Genomic DNA, 22,299 nt, shown 5'->3' on the forward strand with positions numbered 1-22,299 from the left:
ACACTTGGACTGGCCTCCTGTTTCTTGGAGAGCTATTCTAAATCTAACGCTTTGGAAGTGGATTTGTCTTTCTGGTTTTTAGTTCTGTTACTGTGATTTATATTCATCTTAAATTTTGAGACTATATTATTATGTGAATACTAATTTAGAGAAAATTTTGCCAATAGATTTAATATCATTAGCATTGAACGTGTTTATCTCTAGCAATGCTCTTTGCCTTAAAATCTTTTGTCTGGGGCCAACCCCGTGCCGCACTCTCGAGCGCAGCAGCACTCCCGCCGCGGGTTCGGATCCTATATAGGGATGGCCGGTGCGCTCACTGGCTGAGCGTGGTGCGGCCAGTCACAAAAAAGACAAAGAAAAAAAAAAAGAAAAATCTTTTGTTTGATATTAACTGTTCTTTGCCTTAAAACCTATTGTTTGATATCAAATAACTATACCAGATTTTTGGTTTGTGTGTACATGGTAAATGTTTTATCCTCTTACTTGCAAATTTTTGGTATCTACATTTTAGACTTCTCTTGGAAATACCACATAATTTCATTCTCCTTCTAATTGAGATAACAATCTTTGTTTCAGCTGGAGCATTTATTCTTTATGTTACTAATATTTTTTAGTTTAAAACTATCATCTATGTGCTAGATATTTGTACCTGTGTTGTAGCAAGTATTTTTTATTATTCCATTATTCCTTGTAGTTTTAGAAATTATATACGCTTCATTCTAGATTTGATATAACTCTAGAAATTTAGTAAATTACTTAGCATCCTGGACAGAGTACAGCTGTTACACAGTGTATGTCTGGTGAGTCCACTACCTGGAATACCTAGTCTGTTTTCTGTTGTCTGTGCTGCTTATTTACGTTCTTGTCTCCTCATGTGCCTGGTTATCACTGTACAATGTACGCTGCTTGAAAAGCTTTTGTAGAAAAAACCTAAGGCCTCAACTGATAATCACCAAATGAGCTTTTCATCAGTTGACCACATCTTATTTAAACTGTTTCCAAACACATCAAGCCTAAGTGCAGGCTCCCATTTATGCAGAGGTGAGAACTACCAGAAATTAACTAAGGCTGACTGGAGCTTAGAGTCTGCAGATGTGGCTGGAGAAATAAACAGAGGTCAGATCATGAAAACATCAGACTTTCCTGAGAGCAGCAACTGGGGTTTACCGTGTTGTGTCTTCCCACTAAGTGCTTGGAGGCCGGCAGCTGCAGCAGTGTTAGTCACTTTGGTATCCTCGGTGCTCCCAGAAGCATGTATCCACATGAAGCATAAAGCAAACATCTTAAGAATAAAAGATTGCTGAAAATAAGTTTCTCTCGTCTGTCTATGTTTACCTATCCCTGAATCAATACCACAGTCTTAATTATTACATAACCTTACACAACGTGTTGATATCTGACAGAGCAAGTCTTTTCATCATTTCCTCTTCTTCTGCTTTGATTCTTCCTCTTGGCCCTTTGCATTTCCATATATTTTTTAGAATCATCTTTATCAAATTATTATGACATAAGGAAAAAGAACTGGCTGGGATTAGACTGGGGTTTACTGAATTCATAAATTAACTGCAGGAGTGCCTATTTCCTTATTCACACAGCTGCTCTGGCTCCCCCTCATCCTCAGGGAGCAGACGGTGGTAACCCGGCCTAATGTGCGTGGGTCGCCTGCTGGATCTTGAGCCATCCTTGGGTCGAGACTTCTGTCCACCCCACTTCCAAATGAGCGCTCAGTCGTATGAGGCACCCAGGAAGCCCTCAGGGTAAGAGTGGCCATAACTAGAGCTACGATCTCAGTGACCCACGAAAAAATTAGGACCATGAGATGAATAGAGGAGGAGCAGACATAGGCAGAGCCACTTGGGGCTTTTATAATAAATCTCAAATACTGAACTAGAACAAAATTAAACCAAAATCCTCCTTCCCACTTGAGTTTCCAACATGAGGACATCTTACTCTCTACCCTTCTCCCAGATGTTTCTAACAGGGATGTCCTTGACCAGGACGCAGGGCCTTGAGAATCAGCACAGGCCGGCATGGCCACTATCCGAGGGTGGTCCCTGGACGGCAGCAGAGATCTGTTTCTGACTTACAAGTCACTAGTGTACAGATGTGAGGCCAACTGAGTACAAGCCGCGGGCCTCCTCTGCTGGACTGGACATCCTCATGTGCTGGGAACATGACCTCTGCCTCCTTGAGACCAGCCCTCACGAGGGCTGAAGAGTAGGACACGGTAGGAGCAGGGCGAGGTGTGGAGTGGGCCCAGTATGGCTGTGGGGAGGCCGTGGAAAGTCAAGCCAGGCAGGAGGCAGAGGAACAAGCAGCCCGGTGGCCCTGGCAGGGAGGCAGTCAGGGCCTGGGCCAGCATCTCCCTGCTACAGGATGAAGGGCCGAATCAGCTCCGGATTCAACAGCGACTCCTCAAGAGGCCGGTCCACATCGAAGTCACGGATGTGTGGGGGCCCTGGGGGGGCCTTGGGGGCGGGTCCCCCTGTGCGCTGGGGAATCGGCAGCTCAGATGGGTGGGCAGGCAGGGGAGCTGTGAAGAAGTACTGATGCAGAAGGGCCTGGGGGTGGTGAGTAAGGGACAGCAGAAGGAAACCAGTCACCTCCCTGTCCCCAGCCTCAGGCTGAGGGTGACCGTTAACGTCTTCCTTCACCCACTCATGCCTCCAGCTGACTCGGAAGAGCTTTCCTGGGTGCCCACTGTGTCTGAAGCTCTGTTCCGGAGGCTGGGGACACAGCGGTTACCAAAGCAAACAAAAGCTCTGCCTTTTTGACATAGGCGGAGGGGTAGGGGTAAGATAATAAACAAGAAAATGGAGTAAAATATACAGTATGTCAGATAACAATTGGTGCTGTTGAAAAGAGAAAGCAAGAGAGGGGCATGAGGAATACTGGAGAAAGGCTGCAGATTTGAAGAGTGGTGAGGGAAGGCCACTTGACAGGGGACATTTGAGCAATGACCTGCAAGAGGTGAGCAGGCGCCAGGATACCTGGAGAAGAGCGCTCCAGCCCAGAGAGTGTCCCAGTGTGTTCCAGGACATGGACGAGGCTGTGGGGCTGGAGAGGAATGGGCAAGGGGGACACCAGCAGGCAGGGTCAAGAAGTGATGGTGCCCAAGGACACCATACCTGTGGGCCATCAGAAGGGCCTTGGCTTTTCCTGAGTTAGAGGGAGCCACAGGCCCTGGCAGAGGAGGGTTGTGACCAGCTTTGCTGGGACAAGGCCACTGTCTCTGCCAGGTGGAGAGAAGATCAATTGGAGGAGGAGGGATGCAGGTGCTGGGGGTGATCTGGGGGAGAAGTGGGCAGACGGCTGGGTGCACTGTGCAGGCAGAGCCCACAGGAGCTGCTGACTGAGACTGATAGGGGAGCTGGGTGGGGACTGAGAGGACATGCGTGGTGCCGAGTGTGGCTGGGAACAGTGGCCATCAGGCTGGAGAGACAGGTATGCCTGAGAGAGGCCCTGACACCATCAGCCTGTGGCTCCTGCCATCCTCACTGTACTTCCCTGCCTTCCAGCCACACCTACCTTCCTGGGCCTCCTCTCCAGGCCATTGCTCACCATTTCTCTCTTCGGTGCACACCTCCTCAAACACCTCTTCATGCTTAAACCCGCCTTTCCTCCAGGAAGCCTTGCTAGACCCCACAGTTGGCCCCGCATCCCTCTCGGGCTCCCACAGATAAGGGGCAGGCCCTCTTGTGACCCTCTGGGCCTGAAGCTGCCTCGACACGGGGGAGAGGCAGGTCTGCTCTTCTCTGTCTATTCTAGGGCCCAGGATAATGCCCAGCACATGCCAGATGCTCAATAAATATTTGCTGCAGGAATAAAGGAGCAAGTCCCCTACAACTCTCTTGCTGTATCTGCCACATGGTCTGAGACAGACCAGGACCCATCCACCTGGACCTGTGCTCTCCTGAGAGATGGGCATGCCCCTCTAACAGGTCATCGCTGCTCTCCTGCAGCCTTTCGGGGAACACTGGGGATGTCCAGTGGAGTCTGCTCATGAGAGGCACAGCTGCTGAGGCCCCTGGGGGTCCTGGGTACAGTGCAGGTGTCCGGGATGCCTGGTTCTCATCCCCACCCATCAGAGGTTCTGAGGGTTGCTGACACGATGGGGTCACACAGCTATCAAGTACAGAGTACTGGGGCAATGGCGGGGATGAGAAAAGCTAAAGAAGCAGAAACCATGGCCTTACTCTACCTGGGAGGCTGGGATGCGCTGGCGAGGAGGGTAGAGGAGGAACTGGCCCAGCAGGTCCAAGGCCTGAGCAGAGGCGTCGGGCAGCACCTCTTCCAGGGGCACCGGTGCCCTGTCCTTAAAGGAGATCTTGTTGTAGTCGGGCAGCTCAGTGATCTCCTGGGACACGGAAGAGGAGGGGGGAACATGAGAGCAGGCACCACCCTTGCCACTCCCCTAGAGGCCAGCTCCTGTCCCTAACACAAGCTCACTCACAGCTCCCCATCTATGTGTCCCCATTATCACTCATTCACTCTTCCATTCCTTCCTCCAACCCCTCACCCTCTTAGATACCAGCTTGGTACCCAGCTTGCTGAGACGCCAAGCCATGCGCGTGCTGGGGTGGGAAGGGGCAGAGGACAGGACCTGGCCCTCCCACCTCCAGCATGGCAGGAAAGAGGAACTCCCAAACTGGGCAAGGACAGTGGTCCCTGTCGGTCAACAGGGGTCGGGGCCATGAGAGAAAAGGTGTGGCAGCGCGGGGAGGCAGCCACTTGTTGATGGGCAATGGAGTAAACCTGCCCCACACCCTCCCTACCAAGGGCCCCTGCAAACCGGCCAGACTTGAGGGCTGGGGGTACCCAAGATGCGATGCACACAGCAAAGCTGTTCGATGTCATTTTCACCCGGGAAGAGGGGGGACCCATTCAACAGCTCCCCCATGATGCAGCCCACAGCCCTGTGGACACAGAACCCCAAGCAGCTCAGAGATCACCCACCATGGGACAAAGACCTACTGTCATCAGCTCCAAACCTCACACCAGGGGCAAGACCCCTGCACGCCAGCCCAAAGTCTTCATGTCTAGGGGTACAGACCCCCAAACAAAGACCTCAACCCTAGAACCCAGAGCAAAGCCCCAACGGTTAGTTGCGACACTGCTCAGAGCCTCACACTCCAGGATGCACAGCTCCCCTTGCACTTTCTGGGGCAGGCCAGTAAAATGGTCCCGGGAGAGGATATTGATTAAAAGGTTATTAATAAGATAGAATTAAAACACGTAAATTTTACAGGACCAAAGTCCTTAGTTTAGGAGGCCAAAGCCTACAGCTATGGGGCCAAAGCCCAAACCTTTAGGAAAGAATGTAGGACCAGAGAATTTACACAAAACTAAAGCCTTTAATGTGGATAACAGCACTGAGGCAGAACAGGGATTGTTCTTAAAGCAATTGCCCTTAGTACAGCAGAAGTTAATGATGGGAAAGTACATAAGTTAAAATTTTCAAGGATGTTCTGGTAGATTAGTTAGTACATGGGGGACGTTCCATCTCCTGCCCTAAGCAGTTTCTTTAAAGTTAGGCACTCTGCTAAATATCTTATTGTTTCTTTTTGTACATTTCATAGCTTAGATTTATGACTCCTTTTGATAATATATTGTTTAAACTATTTTTTAGCTATACACACTTGGATGAAGATTGTCTCATAGCCAGTTCTTTTATGTTCTTACTATGACTGATTAACCATCTGTTTTTCTTCTGTAACCTCCTTGTCTTTACAATAAAAGCTGAAGCAAAAACCGACTTGGGGCTGCGCCTTGCTTCCTCTTCCTGGAAGGAGTTTGTCTCGGTGCAGCCCCTTCGGGCTTCTCATTGCTCTTCATACTTGGGCTCTGAGTAATCTTTGCATCTCCACCACACAGTGAACTGTGACAGGCCCCCAAATCTCAGAACCTCAGGTGCTACAAACCATCCTCTTCCCCAAAAGGCTCAGTGCCTTCACAGCCAGGGACACAGGCCTCTGACCAGCTCAGAGATATCACATTCGTCTCAGACACTCCCCACCTTGAGCCTCAGACCACCTCCCCACCCACAGCAAAAACGTCGTGGTGAGGAACACTGACCCCAAACTGCTCAGAATACCCAAACCAGGGAAGACACCCCCAAGGCAACCTAGAGCTCAGACCAAGGAAAAGACCACCAAACAGCTTAGAGCCCCAAAGCCTCACAGAAATTCATGACGACATCATCCCTTGCCTGCCCACAGGAAACTCACCACAGATCAACGCCCTGGTCATACTGGCGGGCACCATACAGGAGCTCGGGGGCTCGGTACCACCTGTGAGGAAGAGGGCTGGTGGTCATAGCCAGGCCACTGCTCTAAAAGGATGCTGCTCCAGAAGGTCACCCCAGCTCCATCCTCTGAAGGCCCAGAAGCACCTCATCCCCAGAAAGAGGGCTGGAGAGAATCTGGCCCTCCATACCTGGTGGCCACCTGGTGTGTGTAGAGGCGGCTGCCGTCTGAGGAGAAGACCCGGGCCAGGCCAAAATCTGCTATCTTGAGCTGGCCTGAGGCGCTGATGAGCAGGTTGGCAGGTTTCAGGTCCTGGGGGGACCAAAGGAGGCATCAGTTGCCCAAATCCCCCCCAGAACCATGGGACAGGGAGCTTGGCAGGCTGACCACCCAGGTCAGTCCCAGCCCCACCTCCTCCAGGGCCACACACCTGGTCTGCTTACCTAAAGGTCCTGACCACCTCTGTCCCCCTCTGACTACACCTTCCTCAAGGGCTAACCCTACCTCCAAACTGAGTCAGCCCCCCAAGCCCCACCCCTGGCCCACTGTGGGACTGACCCGATGCACAATATTGCTGGCATGGCAGAAGGCGACGCCCTTCAGCAGCATCTGCAGGTAGCTCTTGACCTGTGCCTGGGCCAGCGGCCTCTCAGCATGGCGCACCACCTCAGCTAGATCTGACAGCATAAACTCAAAGGCCAGCACGAAGCCTGCGCCATGTGGGAACACAGCCTTCAGCTCTACCACCTGTGGGTGGGGCAGCCCATCAGTCCCCAGACTCCCAACGCCAGACCCTCTATGCAACCACCTGAGACCCCCAGACCATGTGTAACAGAGGACCAGGCAGGGAAGATGACATGGGACCTGAACTCAGAATCAGGAAGCTCGGTGCTCTGCTCTCCCAAGACAAGGCACGTCCCACTCTAAGTCTCCACTAACACTCAGGGAAAAGGTCTAAAGAAGGTCACTCAGTGGCAGCATCTGGTCCCCCAGCACAGCCTGCTCACCTGAAAATCAATGGACACGCACACACATACATGAACACGGACCTCCTGTTTCCTCTAGAGCCATTAAATCCCAGCACAAAGGGAAGGGCACCAGGAACCACACCTTCTCAGGCGCTAGGACAGCTGGAGACACATCACACACACTGAGGCCACCAGTGTCAGAGGTGTCAGGGCTGCACAGCACGAACCACACAAGGTGGGCCCTGCTGCCTCTGTCTGTTTACCTTGGCACACTTAAGTTCTCAGGAGCTGGGTTGGGCCAGTTCCTCTCTGTGTCACCAGTGCCCAGCACAGGGTAAAGAGCCTAGAGGAGGCCCCAAGGGAAGAATGTCTGGACTCCGCAGTCACACCTGGGCCAGTGCCTCCACTGACCAGTGATGGCCCATGAGCTGCTGATCCCACTTTGTCCCCTCCAGTGAGAAACAGCGCCTGGAACCTACCTTGCAGAGCAGTGAAGAGAACTCAGCGCGCAAATGTACACAGAACATTTAACAGCCTGCAGAACGTGAGGGGCTCTCCAGGTGCTAGTTATTACTAGAAATCACTAAATGCTTTGAAAAGAACAAGCTGGTGAATGAATGGATGATGATGAGTAAGTGAAGAAATAAGTGGGCAAATGAGCGATGGAATGAGTGAGGAATGAGGTAATGAGGTGAATGAGGGTGCACAAGTGGACGGAAGTGACGGGCTGATGAATGAGCACGGGGGGGGGGGGGGAGTGAAGGCGCCGGAACGCGACCCCTCGGAACGTCCCCACGCCGCCGGCCCCACTCACATACTGACTGTCCTCGACCTCCCGAAGAGCCTTGATCTCCCGCAGGGCCTGCTTGGGAATGCCGTCCTCCAGCCGCCGCAGGGCCACCTTCTTGAGGGCAACTATCTCGCCAGTCTGTGCAGGAAAGAAGGAGACACGGCCCACCCACCCCCGGCTGGGAGAAGGGCGGGAAGAGAGGAGACGCGGCCCCGCCGGGTTGCCAGAGGCCGAGGCCCTCCTGGCGGGGGCGCAATCGCAGCACGGAGGGAAAGCGGGTCTGGGACCAGCCCGGGGACCGCAGTCCCGCCGCTGGGTGAACGGGGGCCAGACAACCGCGCGGAGGCAGGAGGAACGGACCGCGGGAAGTGAGAGAACGGCCGCCTCACAAGGACCGAACGGAGGAGTTGGCGCGTGGGGCAGAGGGCAGGTGGCGTCCACGCCCGCCGGCCCGGCCGCGGCCCCGCCTCACCTCCGCGTGCTTGGCCTTGAAGACGACGCCGTGGGCGCCCTCCCCGATGCGGCCCAGGATGCGGTACTGCTCCATCGGGGACAGCCTCGGGCCGCGCCGCAGCTTCCCAACCCCACCACGGCTCCGCCCCAGCGCGGCGACCCCAGCGCGACGCCGTTGCCCAGCAACCCCTGCGAGCCCCGCGCACGCGCACGCCCTCAGGGGCGGGGCTCTGACTTCCTGCGTTGACGGGCAACCGGCTCCCAATGTCTGCTGCGGCGGCCGCGCTCGAGGAGGTGCGCATGCGTGGAGGGGACACGGTGTGCTCTAGCTGCGGTTCTCCGTGGAGTCATCCGCCAATCAGTTACTTAAAAACAGTGGAACGGTGCTCAGACCCCCCACTCCTAAGTGTATGGAACTGCCATTTCCATGTTTACCACAGGGAAAGTGACAAACGCAGCACATCAGGGCTCCTCGCATTGTTCTCTCCGTGCCTGGACTGCAAGTGAGGGGGAAATGTGATAATGCAGGGAACATAAATGTGTGTCACCTCTGCATCTCCTACTTTCCGAACAGTGCAAAAGCTGGAGGAAAACGTCTCCAGTATCCTGCGTCTTCAGTGTTTGAAAACGATTATCCCCCATACAGGCTAGCCGCTCCCCTCCAAAGATAAAAGGAAAAAGACGTATCCAATTCAGCGAAGACGCAGCTCATGTCACTGAAAATGAGTGAAGTTGTAATGTACATGTCATTGCTTCACTTATAAAACCCGTCACCATGAAGTTACCAGACAGCATTTGTGTTGTGACCACACTCAATTGTCACTGATGTGAGCAACTTTGCAAACTTAAATGAGTAGCTTTCTTTCATAGTCTGATGTGAAATCATGATTAACTTGGAAGTGTGGGTTGACTGTGGATGCGAGAGTTTGGCAGAAATCAACAAAAGCATTACATGAGAATCATTTGCCTAAATGGAATTTACAGTAAAGAGGAATATATATGTTATTATTGTATGTAAATTAAATTGTATGCTACATCCCTATTGTATTAGTAAAACTTATCACACAGATGTATGTGTGTATACTTATAGGTTGGTTGGGGGGACAGTGTGTATATTTGAAGATGAGAGAAAGTTTTGTTTTTGATTTTGGGGGTGTGAGAGTCAGGGTCGTTAGGTGTATCTGAAAATGTGATGTACTTGTGTGTGGGCCTCTTGGGGAATATAGGAACTCAGGGGGTACTGTAGCTCGAATGTCCCCCTAAGCTCGTGTTGGAACTTAACCCCCAGTATTGTGGTGGAAGGTGCAGGCCTTTATTATTTTTTTTTTAATTTTTATTGAATCATAATTGATTATACATATTTTGGGGGTTCAGTGTTGACATATGTTGATCAAATCAATATTACTAGTATATATATTGTTGCAAATTGTACTTATTCTTTATGCAGGTTCGCCTTTAAGAGGTGATTGGATGGGAAGGACTGTGTCCTGTGAATGGATGGACCCATTCATGGAGTAATGGGATAATGATTTAATGGGTTTTCTAGGGCGTGGTTCTGAGGGCTTCATAGGGAGAGCAAGTGAGGAGGTTAGCTGTCTTGCTCTTGCCCTTCTCACCGTGTTATACCCGGGTCACTGTGGGTCCCTAGAGAGTGTTCACACCCTGAAGAAGGCCCTCACTACATGCACCCTCTGGACTGTGGATTTTCTAGCTTCCGAAAGTGTAAGAAATAAATTTTGTTTCCTTAAATGACCCAGTTTCAGGTATTCTGTTGTAAGCAACAGAAACAGACTAGTACAGGATGTGTGAATGGTTTGTTGTATGTCTTTATTTGGGGATCTGTTTGGAATGTGATTATATGGATTTATAATTTGGGAATTGCTATGTATTTCATCGGTTGGTGAGAATTTCTGATATGCGTATTCACACGTTGTTTGGCTGTGTCTGTGTGGATATTTGGGATTAAGGAAAGGTCCTGACTTTTTGCTAGAGTGTATAGGGTTTGGTGTATGTGGAGGGTGTGAGATGTAATGCATCTATACTCAAAGAGTTTAGGTGTTTGTTATTTGGGTTTTGGAGGAATATTTTACGTGTGTGTTTTTTCTGAATGTTGAGGATTTGTGTGTCTGATGGTGGGTGTGGAAGTGTTCTCTGCTTGTGCATACGGGCACTGTTAGGGAAAGTGCTTGTGTATATTTCTTTGGATGTGCAATCTGTTTTATAGATTTGGGGAATGTAGGAAGACCATTTGTGTATTCAGGGTATGCTGGATGGTTATGTGTGTTTGTTTTTTCATAATCTTCAGGAAATGTGTATGAGTATTTCAGTGGGTGAGGACAGATCTATGATTATTTGGGGGACGTGGTAGGATGAATATGTTCAGTTGTGGGGTGGGAAGTGAGAAGTATTTGGAGGCTGTGAGACTGTAAATTAGTGCACCCATTATGGAAAACAGTATGGAGATTCCTCAAACTACAGATAGAACTACCATATGATCCAGCAATCCCACTGCTGGGTGTACATCCAAAGGAATGGAAGTCATCATGTCGAAGGGACACCTGCACTCCTATGTTTATTGCAGCTCTATTTACAACAGCCAAGAGTTGGAACCAACTTAAATGTCCATCAAAGTACGACTGGATAAGGAAAATGTGGTATATATACACAATGGAATACTACTCTGCCATAAAGAACAATGAAATTCCGCTATTTGCAGCAACATGGATGAACTTAGAGAAAATTATGTTAAGTGAAATAACCAGGCACAGAAGGAAAAATACCGCATGTCTTCACTCACAAGTTAGAACTAAAAATAAATAAACAAATAAACAGTAAAAGAAAGAGAGATAGATGTGACGATCACAATAATTTGTTGAACTTTCAAAAGGAAAGAACAGAACTGAGGCCACCAGAGATGGGAAAGGGGAAGGAGGTTTGGGATAAATTGGTACATTGTACATTACATACATTATGTAATGATAAATATAGTAATTACCCCGATTTGAGGATTGTGGATTGCACACAGGTATTGATTCCTACAGCTTTGTAGTATAGTTCTAAGTCAGGCAGTGTTATGCCTTTGGCTTTACTTTTGTTGCTCAGGATTGCTCTGGCTATTCGGGATCTTTTGCTGTTCTGTGTGAATGTTAGAATTGTTTTTTCTATTTCTGTGAAGAATGTCATTGGTATTTTGATGGGAATTGCACTCTGTAGACACTTTGGGTGGTATGGACATTGTGAAAATAGGATATCTTTCCACCTTTTTGTGTCTTTTTAAATTTCTTTCAGTAATGCACACAGGTATTGATATTCAAAGCTGTACCCCACGTATATGTACAATCAATTATGTTTCAATTAAAAATAAATAAATAAGAATATAATAACAATACATCTACACTATTTGTAAATTTTGAATTTAACATATAATGACCAACTGGTTAAAGTTGTTTTGTTCAAAAAATAAAAATAAAAAAGTAAAAGAGGTCTCGGGTCCTTACTCCTGAAAAGCAAAATAACTCTCAATTGCTCTGAGCTGGTAGAGGTACTGGGTTCCCTGGATATGAGAATCAGTTCCTTGATCATTTATAGAAGACTCAGAAATAAGAAAACACTTTTGAGAATACGATCGAGCAAGAAGGCAAAATATAGAACAGGAAATTGTGCTCTGTTTATGCGTGTTTATGCTATGTTATGTCTGACTTACCAGAGTCGGATCGAGTTGAAAGAGCTGGAAGGGAATTGGCGTTGACTGGGTGTCAACTCTGTGCCTGGTACAGTGAGGCATTTTACACATGTGTGTGCCATCCTTAGCCCTACCAGGAAGCATCCTCCCCACCTGTTTGCACCTGCAGACCTGGTGCTCAGACACGTGGATAGCACACTTGGCTGCTTCCCAGCCTGTCCAGCAGCAAGGATCAGGCCTGCCCTGCCTCTACCCAAATGTGTCCGAGACACAGAACGCGACAGCACCACAGGTCAGAATGCAGCACTAGGACCCTTTGCTCAGATGTTGGGCGCCCACCCAGAGCCTGTTGCTGTTTCCCTGTGACTCCGTTTGCCTTTCCCAGCACATGCGTCCAACCGGAGAAGCCTGGAGGGAGACAGTCCATCTTACTTTCATCCGAGTCCTGGTTCCCAGGCACCTCTGAGATCCCTGCTTCATGTTCTGATCTCGATCTCTGCGTGGGAATATTTCTACAGAGCTTGCAGGGAAATGCTGACCTGCAATGACGGAAACCAAGAATGGGAATGTTTCTATTAATATTGGCCCCAGATAAACCACCTACTCTTTCAGACAAGCATGATCTGGCAAGGGACGAGGTGCGCTGGACACGGCATCTGTGGCTTCCCACACAGTGTCTCGTGCTCCTGCCGTGGCAGAAGTCCTGCTTTCACAGGAGCTGCTCAGTCCTCACGCTCCAGAGAGCTGCGGAAGCTCCTCTGTGTCTCTTGGCCTAGTTCTTTGCGGTCTCCATCCAGCTTTATTCTCCATCAACATCACAGGGTCTCTGGTAGTCCAGCTCTGTTTCCAACCAGCAGCGCAGAAAAGTGTTTACTGAAGAAGAAAAGTGAATTAGGAAACAGCTGTGAGAAGGGCAAGGGCGCGGTCCCCCGGGGCTCACACTTGGCCATCTGCATCTCCTAGTAGGGCTAATCTCTCTAGTTCTCAGAGAAGCAGCCCATTAACTCAGACAGCTGGGAAATGATGGAAACCATCTTCTTTTAAGAAAGTTCTTATTATGCAGTGTTTACGTTTCAGGATATGGGGGGCTTTGGACCAACGACCTTTTGAGAGCTGTCTGAGCCCAGAGGCGTGGGTGCTGGGAGCTCAGTCTTCCTGTCCAGACCCAGGCAGGGTCTATACAGAGCCAGCTTAGTCCAGGGTACTTGTGCTGACCGGCAGACGGCTGGGTTTAGATTTCTTTTAGATGTAGTTTATAATTTGGATGTGATTCCTGTCTGAGGGCTGCTTCCAGTTTTCTTGCAACAAAGTTTCCTCTGAACTAGGTCTCCTAGAGAAGGTTAATTTCAAGGATGGTTCTGGAGATGCATGGTGGTAATGGTTGCACAATGGCAATGTATTTTTCCCCCCACATGTATCATTTATTAGCTTTAACCTTGTAAATTGCATATTAATGAGCACACTTCAAATGTTAGTATGGTTCATAAACTATTACTGTAAAACTGAACTTCATCATTTGTTTTCAGTTTTATTAAGGGTGAATGTACTAATACCACTGAACTGTATGCTTAAAAATGGTTAAGATGGTAAATGTTAGTTATGTCATGGGAATCGTGCCATGATTTCTACAAAAGGGGGTGTGTTGCTTTGCCTCCCATGGATTTGTCACCCCTTTTCCCCTGGGTGATGGAGCCACCAAAGATTACTCAAAGCCCATCTCTTTTGAGCAGTGAGAAGCCCCAGAAAGGGGTTAATATCCCAGGACCCTCAAGCATGAGGCATCCTTCCGTTTGGGTAATTAACCACAAATTGGGGCTCTCTTCCTGCCTTTATTCTCCAGACCAGCAAGTTACAGGAAGAGACATAGGTGGGGTTTTGCTAAGTACAATTTAACAAGTTTTACAATAGAAACTGGTAACATTTAGTAAAAACAAGTCAGATGACATTCTATTAGACAATTAAGTGACCCACTAACAAAGGCTTGATTTAGCAAACTTTCTGTCTCTCTCCAGCAGCTTTGCAGTAACTTTATATATTAATCAGTAACTTGTCTGTCTTTGAGCCAGCAACCTTGCTGTGTTACAATTCTTATCTTGCAACAGAGACTCAATAGCCTGGGGAAAATTTCCTGTCCTTTGCAAGGTCAATATTTGAAATTGCAAGGCTTTGGAAAACCAGGCCCTGTGAAGTACATTTGTTTTATGAATCCTCTACAGGGGTGGGTGGACTCTATTTTCATTATCTTGAAACCTGGGGTATGGAGGGTAGAACCTGGAAGTCACACAGAAGCGATCTGGTGTGACCTCCAGAGCTAGGCCACAAAGGGCAAAAGACAAAAGACATTGCTGGCCCGGTTCTGTATCTCCCTCTCCCCCCCACTGCCTCTCCCCCTCCCCACTCTGGCTTTAAAGGAACAGCATCACCATGAACTGTTCCTGCCTGACCCTCAGCTCCCCTGGACTGGGCTCCTCCCATGCAGGCATTCTAGAGCTGAGACCTCAACAGTGAACGAATAAATAAACACTCATCTTAAAATTATTGTTTAAGTTGTGGTATGCACGAGGTACAAGGTTATGAGTGTGCATAGACCTGAGGGTTCAGGAGGGCCTCCCTCGAGTAGTGACCTTTGACCTCAGGCCTGTGCATGAGTTAGAATTAGGGGTCAAGGGGAAGGAAGAAGGGAGGTTGATGCAGTCCCCATCCCAGGTCTGCTCATCCCAGGCTGTGCTAATAGACCTTCACCTCCCCCATATCTGCCTCTCGGGCCAGGATCTGTGCTCAAGGGTCCTCATCCCACTGTATCCTGTCTTACATACTGGGTCTGGGGAAAGGGGGGTCACTCCTCACAGGCCAGTCCTAAGGGACTGCAGCATGGGGCAGAGGTACCCTGCAGTGGGCTCAGGCAGGCCAGGGGAGTGGGGGACCTCAGGGCAGAGATGCAGGCTCCCAGGGGCCAGACTGGGGCCTGTGGGGTGGGAGGCAGAAGCTCAGGTCCAGAGGGCTTGGAAAGTTCAACTGAGGACCGCCAATGTCTGTGAGTCAAGAAAGGCTTTGCAGAGCTGGATCTTCCTTTTGCAGCCTCTCCGCCATTCAAGCAGATCCTGGGATGGGAGTGGGAGCTGCTGCAGGAGGAAGCGGGGACCCCAAGACTCCATGAGCCCCTTTTCCCCACTGGCAGCCTCTTTTTGTGGCTGTCACTGCCCCCGGGGAGAAATTGTGGGTCCCTGGAGCAGCCTTCCGCTCCTCCCTCAATATGGTCACCCTGGCTGGGCCACATACCCCACAGCCTAAGCAGCAGTATCTGCCTCTAGCGTCTGTGCCCATGCCCATGCCCAGCCCCAGCTGCACCCCATCCTCCTGGCACCTCAGTCTGGCTCACTCAGCTCATCCTGGGGAAGGAGCACAGAGGATGTGCTCTCCAGAAGGCTGCTCTCTCCACTCCTCTGATTTCCCTCATTGCACTAAAATTGAGCAGTTTTATGTCTGACCACACATTCACTCTGTTTGAGTCTTCAGAGGCCTTAGTCATCATGATACATGCAGCACAGATACTAGTTTAACTAATTGTAGAAACATCAGAGCTACCACCTGCAGCATGACACACGTCTCATTTGTCTATACGAGTCACTGGAGAGAGGGAGCATCTAACAAATGACCCAACCACGGTACACACCATTCTGTGCATCTGAAAGTCCAGCCTGGGAGCATTGCCCTTGGTATTGGGATGTAGGACTGTCACCTCTCCTTTGTCACCTCTCTCCCCCTGGGTGACAGAGATGCAAAGGATTACTCAAAGTCCATTTCTTCTGAGCAGTGAGAAGCCCTGAAAGGTTTAATTTTCCAGGAACCCTCAAGAGAGAGGCATTCCTCCTCAGAAAAATAAAACCAGACTTCGGTCTTCTCCCAGTATTTATTTTCCAGGGCAGAAAGTTACAGAAAAGGAACATAGGTGGAGTTATGGCCAAGTATAGTTTAACAATAGAAGCTGGTAACATCATTGAAATAACAAAGTGACATTCCATAACGCAATTAGTAAAAAGTTAAGTCGGTCCACCAACAAAAGCTTGTTCTTAGCAAACACTTTCTTTCCCTACAGCAATTTCCTTGACATATTTACATAACAATCAAGCAACTTTCTTAACATATCAATCAGTAGGTTAACCTGCACCAAGGACATCTGTCCTTGAGTCAGCAATTTTGCTGTGTTACAATTCTTTATCTACAACAGAGACTTTAGCCTGGGGAGATTTTCCTGTCTTTTGCAAGCTTAACATTTCTATGTGCAATTTTAAAAAGTTAGGCTAAACCTGAAACAACAGGGCTTTGGAGGCTGGGCCTGTGAAATACACTTGCCTTATAAATGTTAGTGCTCTCTACGTAAGACTCCTCTCTTCTAAATTATAAAATTTGCATGCCACATTTTAACCTCAGGCTGGGCTCTTCTGAAGCAACCACTTTAGAAAGCAGAATTCAGTTGGTTCCAACAGTCTTTCATGTGGAGGGCTTTGGTAGATGGGCAAGGACTCCTGAAAGACCCACCCTGAGCCAGGCAGGTGGGCCGAGCCCGCAGTGGGCAGAGAAGATGACCTCACGGTCCCTGCTGCTCTGCCCCAGCAGCTGTGGGAGATTTTTTTTAAGTGATATGAAGGAAATATTGTAATCTCTCTGTTATTTCCAGAGACTGTTTTGCTTCTGCAGGAGAGAAAATAAATTGTTGGATGAAATCTTCTTGCCAAGAGAAAACCAGTTGTGAATAGTTTGGCCTGGAAGTAAACAAAATGTGTTAAGAAACATCCTCCCAGCAAGAATGTCTCTGCACTGTCCTGTCCCCTGCTCTTCATTTCTCTCTCTGAGGTGTTCACATTGCTGTTGGAACCTTGCTCTGTCTTTCAGAGGGGTTTGCAGATGTTTAACTCAACATAGAGGATAGGTCGTTTTGAGCGTAACCTGTTAAAATCAACACGACCTTGTCCCTTTTCCATCAACTCAGGTGAGGTGTATTTAGTTTTTAAATTTGCAAATGAAAAGAGATTAGTAGAAGAATAAGTGGGGTTTTTTAAAACTTATTTTTATTTTTTATTTCAGACACTCTAGGAAATAGACAGTAAATATTTGCTGCATTTTTCATCTTCTGATTGTTCTGCTTATCTTCTGCTGCATAACAAACCACCCAAAGAACTAGTGGTTTGAAACAGTGATGACTGTTTTTCCAGTTGCAAATCTGCGCTCTGGGCAGGGTGTGGCAGGACAGCTCATCTCTGCTTCTCACACTTTCAGCTGGGGCCACTCAATGGTGGCTGCAGGAGTTATCTGCAGGCTGCTCCCGGGCCTGGTGGGGATGCCAGCTGTTGGCTGGGCCCTCAGCTGGAGCCCTTGGTCAGGACACCTACGTGTGGCCGCCTCATGGGCCCTGGCCTTCCTCACACAATGGTGGCTGAATTCCAAGTGCAAGTGCTCAAAAGTTCTACTTGTCAGAAGCAAGTCACTAAAGCTGCCCCATATTCTAGAAGAGGGGAGTTGGACTCCACCTTTTCATGAGACGAATGCAAAAGATTTGTGAACACACTTCAGAGTCGCCATAATGCCCTTGTCAGATATTGCTAATTAGTGGTTGAACCTGGGCCCACTTCAGAATCCTTCTCAACACAGTGTTCCAGTCAGCAGCTGGCCACTGATTGGAGCTGGCCCCAAAGCTGAAACCCATGTGACACCCTTGCTCTAGGCCAATGGTCCAGTACAGGACAGGACCAGAGGCTGTCAATAATGAAGTCCCTATATGTACATAATAGAACTACATAAACAATGTAATAGGTTCTCCATAAAGACAAGTTTATCCTATTTAAAGACTGTCATTCTTCTGAGACAATGTACTTCCTGCATTTGGGGGTTTAAACTGTCCTCTCCCTTGTAATTGAGGAGATGATAAATAGTGGTTTGGTTGATTGAATGTCCCTTTAAAATCCTGCTGATCCATGCAATTCAAAAGTCATGATCCCCTTCCCTAGGCCATTTATTGGTGGTTGACACTTCGCTGTTATAAAACTGGAGTGTCACACGGCACAGACACACGGCGCCTCACACATCACCTCCGCAAGTTTACCGTTGAAGACCCACATGTTGCTCCTTTGGAACCACCACATTTTCCCTGCTGGGTGTCTAGGGCAAGCTCTGGTTTTCTTTTCCTCTCTTTTCTACCTTCTTTCTGGGCTATCTTGGGCATGGTGAAGAATCTTGATAAGTGATGGGCGTGTGCTCCTGGTATAACCAGAAGCTAAGCTTTCTGCTAAAGACCATCCAACACTCCGATCTAAGCATCCCACTCTCAGACATCCCCATGGGCTTGTCAACTCAACTGAGCCTCGGTATCGTGAGGAATGGTGGCCTCTGAGTCAGGGTCGGTCAACATGGGGAGGACATTAAATATGGAAAGTGAAGCACAATGATACCTTGGAAAACAACAAATTATAGAGCTAACAACCAGTGTCTAAATGCAAACAACACTGGCTGGGCATGGGCTTGTCAACTCAACTGAGCCTCGGTATCGTGAGGAATGGTGGCCTCTGAGTCAGGGTCGGTCAACATGGGGAGGACATTAAATATGGAAAGTGAAGTACAATGATACCTTGGAAAACAACAAATTATAGAGCTAACAACCAGTGTCTAAATGCAAACAACACTGGCTGGGTTTAGGCGGCTTCTTTGTCCATTGTCTCTTCTGTTATCAATCAGAGAAATAATTGGCCATTTTACTCACAGAGATGGGGTCCAATTTAATAAAGAAAATACAGTGGCTATTTTTATTGCAAATCCTTGGAAATTTTAGAAAGGTTAGAGAATCCATAGAATTTTCCAGAACACAGAACATGGAATAAAGTCACCAGGCTGTATATTAGGTCTCTAGAAAGAGGGAAAGGTCAAAGAAAAGAAGGAAGGGATTTGAGAAAGCAAAACAGAGATCCATGGGATAAACGACGTCTGTTACCTCGTGCTGCAGCTTAGGTTAGGAGAAAATGAGAACCGGGCTTCTCTCGCTGTGACACTAGGAAGTCACCAGGGCGGTTAGTCTGTCCCCTCCCCTGGGCTCAGGGCCTGGCCGAGATGTGCTTTATTTCAGATTATTGGTTTTCACCTCAAGGCTGTACTGAACTCAAAGGGAGAAGAGAAACACTGACCCTAACAAGTACAGGGGAAATAGCTCTCCCACCCTGGTCATTCCCTTCACAACAAGAACAAAAACAAAACAAGCCCAAACCCTGTCACCAGGACCCAAGGAACACATCACAGTGACACACAAGGAAAGAAGAGGGCCCTTTCCAGCTCTCGGATTTCAAACCACAAGTGCACGTTCTCGTTCCAGGGCCTCCGAGAAGCAATGTGTTCCTTGGGTCCTGGTGACATTAAGCTGAATGAAATAAGCCAGACACAGAAAGACAAATCCCGCAAGAGATCTGCTCTTGAGAACAGGAGCTAGAAGGCCCTGTCGACACCCGTCCCTTCACACAGGGGAGGGAAGCAGAGGCACACGGGGTCAGCTGGCTGTCCAGTGGGAGCAGTACCTGAGCGCTGCCACCCGTGCCTTTGCCTGCGGCTCTGAGGCTGATGGTGCAGCTTACGTCACCAGGAAAAGCATGAACCGCAAATCCTGCGGGACTGAGAGAAAACAAAACAGACCGTGCATCAGCCAGACTCGGAGCAGGGGCTGCAGCCGGGCTCGGGGACACCCGCTGCACATCCTCTGAGCTCCCGGAAGCCCTTTCTGGCCTCCTAGTTAAGAGGTATCTGTCATTACACATTCTTGGAGCATTTTGTAATTCCTCTGACAATTTATCCCCTGGCCAATGAATAATTGGGCAGTTACTTAAAGTAACTCCCTCTGGAATGTGGCACAAGGGTCAGCTGCACGCCCGCCTTGTCTGCTGCTGGGTTCCCTGTGCCTAGACTAGTGCTTTGCACATGCAAGTCTGCTAGTTTTGGTTGAATAAGTGGATGGATGGGGCGGATGGGTAGATGGATGGATGGGTGGGCGGATGGACGGGTGGGTGGATGAATGGACAGACAAACGGAAGAATAAGTAGATGGATATAGATGGGGATGGGTGGATGAGTGAATGAATGAATGAATGAATGGGTGGATGGGAGGATGGATGGACAGGTGGATGGATGGAGCCCACAGGGTCACTGACGCATTTGTTCTCTAACTTCTGAACTGAACTCCACCAGGTGCCTGTAAGCAGAGCTTTCTGTTGGGAGGCTGAACATCCAGGTGTGTTGGCCTCGAGCAAGGGCAGTTGGAATGGGCAGGTAAGCATGGTGTCCTGCCCCAGACGCACTGATGGGAGGGCAGGGCCCTGTCCCAGGGGAGAGCATTGCCCAGACTGTCAGGCAGCTTCCTGGGCTCTGTCTGCGGAGCTCAAGCAGAACAGAGCCTGTCCTGTCTCAATAGGGCCTCCTCCATGTATAAACCATGCATGTATTTATGCAACACTTTAGTCCTCATGGAGACCAGAGGTGACCAAAGGGGTTTGTGCTGCCCGGGAATGCTGAAATACCACCCTAGACGCCTTTTATGGCTGCTCATGCTCAGCAATCTTTCTTTAAATCTCACGTTGGAGCCTGATATACACCCATTAACTTCATTCCTCTGTGAACAGAAACATCTGGCAAAGTCTATGTGACTTGTTACGCTTATGAGAGAAATACGTCCAGTACAACCCCCATTGTCAGCCAGCGCAGCGCAGTAAAAGGCATGTTGTGTGGAGGCGGGAAGCCCAGGGACCCGGCTGGGCCCTGCACCTCCTTTGGTGAGTGGCCAGGGTCAGTTGGAACTCTCCAGGATTAAGTCTTCCAATTTTAATTTTGAGTTATTATTTATTGAACACCTCCTTCATTCAAGACCCCCTACCCTGTGCTGAGTAAAAGTTACAGATCATTGCCACAACTCTCCCCTCACTCAGGTGGGTGAATAAATGCACAGAAATGAGTTTTCAGTATTACAACAGATTCCAGCCTCTGTTTTCTGACTCTAAAACATCACCTTTTTCCAATAAGCCAAAGGGCTCTTTTACCTGTGAAATAAGGAGACTTGGCTGGATTTCCTTTTTCCAAATTTGTGTTTCCTGGACACTCGTATGCTGAGAGTGACTGATAATTCCTCTGTCCCCTTCTCCAAAGAGTGTGTGATGAGGGACACTGAGGAAGGACCCACAGGTGTCTCTATTTGGGACTTCGTTATGTCCACCAGCACGTTTCAGATGCTAGGATGACTTAGAGCCAGAGCCTTGCTTAACTCTGTTTACTCCAGTATTTCCCAAACTATTGGGCCTCTGGAACACCTTAGTCCCCTGAAACTCCTACTAATATCTTGAAGATCACCTATACACATGCATATAAAAATGTTTATTGAACACCTATCATGTGCTGGTGCACAGGGGAGAATCCAATTTATGATGGAGGTGCGGCCCAGCCCTGCTCTTGCCTTCCACACCTCTGATTCTGCAGAGCTCTCCACTTCTCCCCCCACCGTGTTTACAACTTTCAGCACTGCAGACAGCTGCTGCGTGGAGAAGCTCGCTGCAAACTCTCCACAGGGGCTGGGGCTGGGGATGAGCACTCGCTGTTCAATTTCAAGAGTTGTGCAACACTGCACGATTGTTTTAAAGTCCCTTTCCCTGGAAAGGCCAGATCTGGATTCTGTGTGACATTTACCCAGTGCAATATCTCCATTGAATAGAAAGAAATGTGCAAAACATAACAACTGAGCTGTTGTAACAAGCTTTTAAGTTGCAAAGATTGAATATGTGTGCAAATCCCACCCTGAAGTTCCTCACAGTTTGACAATCACCCTGTTCCTTCTGCTCTCTCTGCTTTCCTCTGCAGCTCCGGATGCTGTGATGTAGAGGCACGAGCTGCAGTGGGCCACGTGCCCTGACTCCATTACAAACTGCAGCCTTTGCATCATTCAATCTCTGTCTCTGCTCCACTTTAGGACAGCTGCCTTCAGAATGTGGGGCTGAAACATCTGTGTCCACTAGAATGGGTCACTTACTCAGAATCTGCAGCTAGGAAGGAGCAGAGCCTGTGTTAATTTGGGGCATGCTGAACTGGACAAATGGTCTGCAATGCCCACACAGAGCGTGTGTGAGCCCAGGCCAGGGCCGTG

The 22,299-nt window shown here is 48.8% G+C and overlaps 1 protein-coding gene across 4 annotated transcripts; it reads right to left on the minus strand.

The window, feature by feature from the left end:
- Window positions 1-1,844: 1,844 nt before the first annotated feature.
- Window positions 1,845-8,635, minus strand: LOC134379964 (cyclin-dependent kinase 20-like). Of its 4 annotated transcripts, none has more exons than XM_063099405.1 (8): window positions 8,479-8,635; window positions 8,031-8,144; window positions 6,807-6,995; window positions 6,439-6,560; window positions 6,231-6,293; window positions 4,796-4,919; window positions 4,205-4,360; window positions 1,845-2,564 (listed from the first exon to the last, which is right to left on the minus strand). In XM_063099405.1, the coding sequence occupies exons 1-8, from the start codon at window positions 8,551-8,553 to the stop codon at window positions 2,373-2,375; spliced, it is 1,035 nt and encodes a 344-aa protein (XP_062955475.1). In that variant the 5' UTR covers window positions 8,554-8,635; the 3' UTR covers window positions 1,845-2,372. The 4 variants fall into 4 exon arrangements, with proteins under 4 accessions (XP_062955475.1, XP_062955476.1, XP_062955479.1 ...); XM_063099406.1 differs by having other exon boundaries at window positions 4,779-4,919; XM_063099409.1 differs by lacking the exon at window positions 6,807-6,995.
- Window positions 8,636-22,299: the final 13,664 nt, after the last annotated feature.

The sequence above is a fragment of the Cynocephalus volans genome, chromosome 6, assembly GCF_027409185.1.
Source record: "Cynocephalus volans isolate mCynVol1 chromosome 6, mCynVol1.pri, whole genome shotgun sequence".
Classification (NCBI taxonomy): Eukaryota; Metazoa; Chordata; class Mammalia; order Dermoptera; family Cynocephalidae; genus Cynocephalus; species Cynocephalus volans.

What these genes read in the sequence shown, in the direction of transcription:
- LOC134379964 (XM_063099405.1), bottom strand. Translation starts at nt 8,553, where the DNA reads ATGGAGCAGTACCGCATCCTGGGCCGCATCGGGGAGGGCGCCCACGGC. An exon ending in TCAAGGCCAAGCACGCGGAG is followed by an intron (nt 8,145 to 8,478) that starts GTGAGGCGGGGC and finishes TTTCCTGCACAG; the next exon opens with ACTGGCGAGATAGTTGCCCT. An exon ending in CCAGCAATATTGTGCATCGG is followed by an intron (nt 6,561 to 6,806) that starts GTCAGTCCCACA and finishes TGGTCCCCCCAG; the next exon opens with GACCTGAAACCTGCCAACCT.